The sequence below is a fragment of the Gymnogyps californianus genome, unplaced genomic scaffold (assembly GCF_018139145.2).
Source record: "Gymnogyps californianus isolate 813 unplaced genomic scaffold, ASM1813914v2 HiC_scaffold_196, whole genome shotgun sequence".
Classification (NCBI taxonomy): Eukaryota; Metazoa; Chordata; class Aves; order Accipitriformes; family Cathartidae; genus Gymnogyps; species Gymnogyps californianus.
In genome coordinates this window covers 46,433-52,014 of record NW_026114077.1, presented here as the reverse complement: position 1 = coordinate 52,014, position 5,582 = coordinate 46,433, and the positions used below count along the sequence as shown (strand labels likewise).

At 53.9% G+C, this 5,582-nt stretch overlaps 1 gene segment (V, D, J or C); it reads left to right on the top strand.

Moving 5' to 3' along the window:
- The first annotated feature begins 258 nt into the window (after window positions 1-258).
- On the top strand, window positions 259-2,888 carry LOC127028126 (T cell receptor alpha variable 1-1-like). The segment is given in 3 exon segments: window positions 259-307; window positions 1,182-1,477; window positions 2,811-2,888. Coding segments are annotated over 3 exon segments (423 nt in total).
- The last annotated feature ends 2,694 nt before the right edge of the window (window positions 2,889-5,582 follow it).

Here is a 5,582-nt window from a genome sequence, read left to right as displayed (position 1 = left end):
ATGTGTACAGGGTGCACAGGGCCCCACGTCATGCAAATGTTCAGAACGCCGTTGGCTGAGGGAGCCGCAGGTGTTGCTGCTGGAGGAGGGAGAAACCCAGGAGGAGCACTTCAGGCACAGGAAGAACAGATCATTTCTCTTCCCCGCTTCTTCCTTTGCTCCCCCAACAGAGTCGTTTCCGGCAGCTCTGTTATCTCGGGGCTGGGAGGTGGTTTTCTGACTCTCTCTCACTCAACAAACAGGCGGGTCGGACTCAGCATGCACCTTGGATATCTCGTCCTCACTGTCTTCCTGGGGCAACGGCTGGGTAAGTCCTGCCTTTTCATCAGCACATCCTTCTTCTCCTCCTCAGAAAACTTTCACCAGCCTTATCAGGTCCATGCATGGAAATTCTCTGGAATTAGAGGAAAACACTGGGAAATGTCATCTCACATTTGTGGTTTTGTACCGGTTCTCTCAAGATGCTCTTACTGTTGCAAAGGAGAAGAGAAGACAGAGGAACAGATACTTCAGACCCCTTCTCCTACTTTTCTCTCCCCTTCAATCCATCTCTCTCTGCCTCTCTCTTCTCATCCACCTGTGGTCAGCATAGGAGATCTCAGCTGTCTCTGCAGCCTCAAATTTCTCCACTTCCAACACAAAGTAACAGATCCTGTCAAAGCTGCCACTGGGACATTCACTGTGCCGCCTGGCTGGGCCTCCTTGCATGGCTGCCATGGCCTCCAGTTTCCTCCTGGTTGTCAACTCAGCCAGGCCTCCCTCTTTCCAATGTTCAGCTCAGCATTGTATGAGCTCAAGGACCTAGGAGCCCTCGGAGTTGACAGGGATGGGGAAGCAGGATGAATCTTTTTGCCATAGTTCCCTGGGCCCCTCAACCTGTGGGAGGGGTGCTGGTCCCAGCACACAAAGGTCAGGCATGACAGGCTGTTCCCTGGTCCTCTGGGCAGTCACAGACCAGGGAGGAGGAGTAGGGACACAGCACAGCTCTCCTCAGGGTCCACGCTGTGCTGAGTGCTCTGAGCTCCTGCCCAAAACCACCCTCCCCCTGGCTGTCCCCAGGCCTCAGGATTTTCCTGCAGGACAAGGGACAGAGAGATTTCTCTGCCTGGGTTTTGCATCCACTCCTGGTTTGCTTCCCAGGGCCTTTCCCTGCAGAGCTGCTGACCTTCCCTTTCTTGCAGGCACCATGGGGCAGATCACCGTCACCCAGCAAGAAGGACAAGTCACAGTGAAGCAGGGAGACACCTTCCAAACAACCTGCACATACCAAACCTCCAGCTTTTATAGCTTGCTCTGGTACCAGCAGAGGAAAGGCCAAGGTCCCCAGCTGCTCTCGTATCAGGCAGCAGCTGGCCGCAAGCCGAGCGGCCGTCTCACCACGTCGCTGAACACCACAGGGAAATACAGCCTCCTGCAGCTGGAGGAAGTCGAGGTCTCTGACAGTGCCTTGTACCTCTGTGCTGTGCAAGACACTCTGGTGCAGGGAGCTTCCTTGGCTGTGCAAGAAGCCAGGGGAGGGAGGGCATGTGGCTGTGCAAGGCTGAGCTTGGGGGAAGGGGCCCTCAGCTCTCTCCTGGCAGTGCTGCTTGCCCTGTGCACCCACAGCTCTGCAGGTCAAAATCCTCTTCCAGGAGAGGCCAGTGTAAGTGGCTATGGAGACGCCGACCCTGACTGTAGGGCAGAGCCTGCTGGGAACCAGGGTGCCAGGGGCTTGCTCTCAGCCCCTCAGACTCAGTGTTAGCAAATTCCTGCAAGCCCATGACTAATGAGGTCCATCAAGCACCTGCCAGCCCCACCCAGAGGCCCCTAGAGGGAGGGCATTTCAATAAAGATTTGTGGGATTGGTTGCTCTCTTCAATAAGGAAAGAATTCAACTGGATTGGAGTCAAGCCATCAGGTTATCTCCAGGTGTTCAGCCAGTCCAAGTGCAAAGTCTGTGCCTGAGGGGCAGAGCAAACCACACAGAACAGCCCTGGTTGCCAAAGGCCCAAGCGCTCTCCATGTTCATAACCAATAAGCAAAGACACCAACATACAAATGAAGCCTTACAAGTCCCTGGGCTCCTTGCACTCCCTGCAGGGATGCTGGGGGGAACTTGATCATCCCTAGCACAGGGAGCAGTGTTGCAGGGATGAGCTCCCATGGCCACAGGTGACTTTGTCTTGGACAAGCCAGACTTGCAGCAGGCTGCTGTAGGGGGATTTTTATGTTACCCCTTGAGGCAAATTAAACACACGTTTGTGCTTAAATAGTAAAAAAAAGAAAAAATAATGAACAACCTACCGCCATAAGTGGTTCTACAAGGGATCCGCAAAGATGCGTCACAAGCAGATTCCTTACATATACTTGCATCAGCACCAATCCTGTGAGCGGTTGCATGGGGCACCTTAGCCCAGCCATGGGTCCATCCCTCAGTCCAGCTGTCCTGCCCAAAGGTGGCCCCTGAGCGCTTCCATTCCAGGATGGCTACAAGACAATACTGGGGCTGTTTCTTATCTAGCCCATCAACCAGGGACACTTCACTCCCTTACAGGCAGTCTTTCTGTCTCTGGCATCCCTGAGGATGGCTTCCAGCCAGTTTAACCCCTCCTGAAGCTGGGCCTTCTTGCCCTCCAGGACAGATCATTCCTTGGTCACTAATTACCACTGCTGAGCAGTTACAATTTGAATTTCCCCTTCACTGCAAATGCTGAGGCTGGGCATGAGAAACGAGGCTGTGCTCATGAAGCTTCCTCCCTCTCACAAACTGGATTTCCTCCGGCTTGAGGAAACTCTGCTATCCGTGATGTGCTGTTTCCTGTCCATTCCAGACATCAGTTTACGCAGACAGGGTCTTACATGTTCCCATAGCACACTACATGAAGGTGCAGTCTTCTTATTGTCAGTGATGTAAACATGCACGGAAAGCTCTGCTGTCTGGTAAAGTACGAGCTGCACACACGTCAGCCATTGCATTTACACATTAGCAATTTGTTCATCTTGACCGCTATTAAGAACAGGAGGCACATCCATCCTCCCCGACAGCAACTGGGTTTCTCTTGTCTCGAGACGGACACACCTTAAAACTGGCTCCATTGTGTTATTATTTCCCTCTTGAACTTCAGCCATGGCAGCTGATGTAAAGAGATGCTGTACCTTTTCCTTCTCCTATCTGCATGACTAACCATAACCCAAAACAAACACAGACAAAGAAAAGCTCGACCCAGGCAGCTCCCAGCATGGGGCATCCATGGGCCCTCATTCCCCTGTGCTCTCTGGGGAGACAGCCCCAGCCTCAGCCTCCTATCAGCAGGTGTCTCATCCACCCCACTGGTAGAAACAAAGAAGGCATGACAATCTCCCTGGTGGTCCTTGTGATCTCCTTCAGGGAGACCTGGGGGTCTGGAACCAGCCCCCCCCACCTCCTATGCAAGAAGCAATGCCGCAGCAGACGATTCTGTGTCTGCTACCAGCCCAGTTTCCTGCAGGCTGCAAATGCTGAGGTCTGCACACAGAAATGAGCTTGAACTAATGAAGTTGCTCCCAGGTTTCTTTGCTGGTAAATGCATTCTCTTCAAAAGCCAATCCCCCCCTCCCCCCGCCCGCTAAATAGCAGCTGAGAGGAAAAGGAGATTTTGTGTCAGTGTATCAGCATTTCACTTCACATGTCTGTGTTGAACTAGTTGCCTCCCCTCTCAGTAGCCTTTCCTCCCTCCCCTCTTGGGCTTTGTTTGTGAGGAGTTTGAGGATGTGCGGGGTCAGAGAGGGGGTCAAGTCTCTGCTGCCAAACCAACCCTTAAGCAAGGCCTTGGGCAGAGGCGTTTCAGTGGGCTCAGCTCTTTCCTGCAGTAGTTCAGTAGGTCCCCTTCCACAGGGGGAAGACGCTCTCCAACCCTGCTGCGGGTAAAAGCAGTAATTTGGAAAGCTTCTGGCCACCCTTGGGACACTTAGGCAGCAGCCGCAACCTCTCTTCCGGCTGTGCCTCTCTCCTGCTTCCCTTTCCCCTCGGCACAGGAAATTGTGCTAGCCTTCAAGGTCATCTTCTGCTGAGAGGCCTCCCAGCACAACTCCAGGCACACTAGGAGGAAGATCCGTCCCCAAGAGCTGCGCGGCTCATGGGGCTGCCAGCCTCCCACTGGCCTACTGCTGTGGTGCTCACTTGAGGACACCACTCATCAGGCTCCCCAACCACAGGACATGCTCCAGAGAGCATTTCTAGGGAGAGACAAAGCAAGGCAGGCCACTGGCTCTGGAGCCGCCTTCCTCAGCTTCTAGGAACAGCCCTGCAGGCCTCAGCCCCATACTCCCAGGTTCCCATCCATGACGACATGTCACACCCTTCTCCCTCCCTCCCTTCCTTCCTCCCTACCTCTTCCCTCCCTGGCCCCCACACACCCACCAGTCCATTTCTCCCCACACCCCCTTCACCTCTGCAAAGGTCTCAGGCAGTGGCTTTGGGCTGCAGAGAGGCACCTGGAGGGAGGCTCTCATCCTGTTCTTTCCCATCCCCAGGAAGTCAGGGGATGCTCTACCCAGCCCCTGAGCTCTGGGACTGGGATGCCTGCCACCTCCAGATGCCATGGCTGCTCAGCTGTGCCAGGCTAGGGATGTAGCTGAGCACATTTACTCTTGCTGGGGACTCTCCAGGAGGGCTTCCACTTTCCCCTCCTCTCCTGACAGAGGGGGTTTAGCCTTTTCCCACCTCTCCTTCTTTTGCTCCTGTCTCCTGAGCTGGGCTGGAGGAAGGGGAGGGTCCAATTCCCAAGTGTCAGCACTCCGGATTCCTAGCAAACACGACTGCAAGCACAGGGGCTGTTTCCCAGTGAACGGCCAGCAGGGGTGGTGCAGCAGTCCTGGGCAAACCTGGACAGTCACCGCACCTTGCCCCTGTAGGACGTCTGAGCCAGCCCAGAGTTTCACTGCAGGTTTCAGTTGGACTCCTCTTCTCATTTTGATCTCACCCGTTGACATCACAAGCGAATGGAAGGAGTTGCACAGCTCGCGCACAAACACAGATATATATGTGCTTGTCCATACACACATATGCCCATACACATACGCACACATGCACACTGACACCATGCACACTTACTTGCTCACCTGCAAAAACGTGCGCGTACAGAAACACATGCACATACACACACAGAAATGCACTTGTTCACACACACACTGGCAGACACTCACTCTCACATGTGTGTTTGCAAATGCACACACAAATGCAGACAGACAGGCACAAATATGCCCTCAGGCACAGACACATGCATATGCACATGAGGAAGCACAGCCTCTCCCCACACTCTGAGAACCAGGACTCCACCGGCCAGCTCTCTACCTCTGTGCCCCTGACAACTTTCAGCAAGTCCTTGAAAGCCCAGTGCCAAGAAGGGAAATCAAGTGCTGGCCATCCGTGGTGGATTTAATGACAGCAGAGGGCTTTTGTGGGTTGGACAGAAGTAGTTCAACCGGTTGTGTTCTCATTAGAGGAAAGAGAGAAGGCATATTGGGGTCCAAGCTGCAGAGTCTTTTGGGGACATTCACCCTCTTCACATGCAAAGTCCGTGCATGAGGCACAAAGTCAAAGCTAGAGACAAGCCCTATTGCTG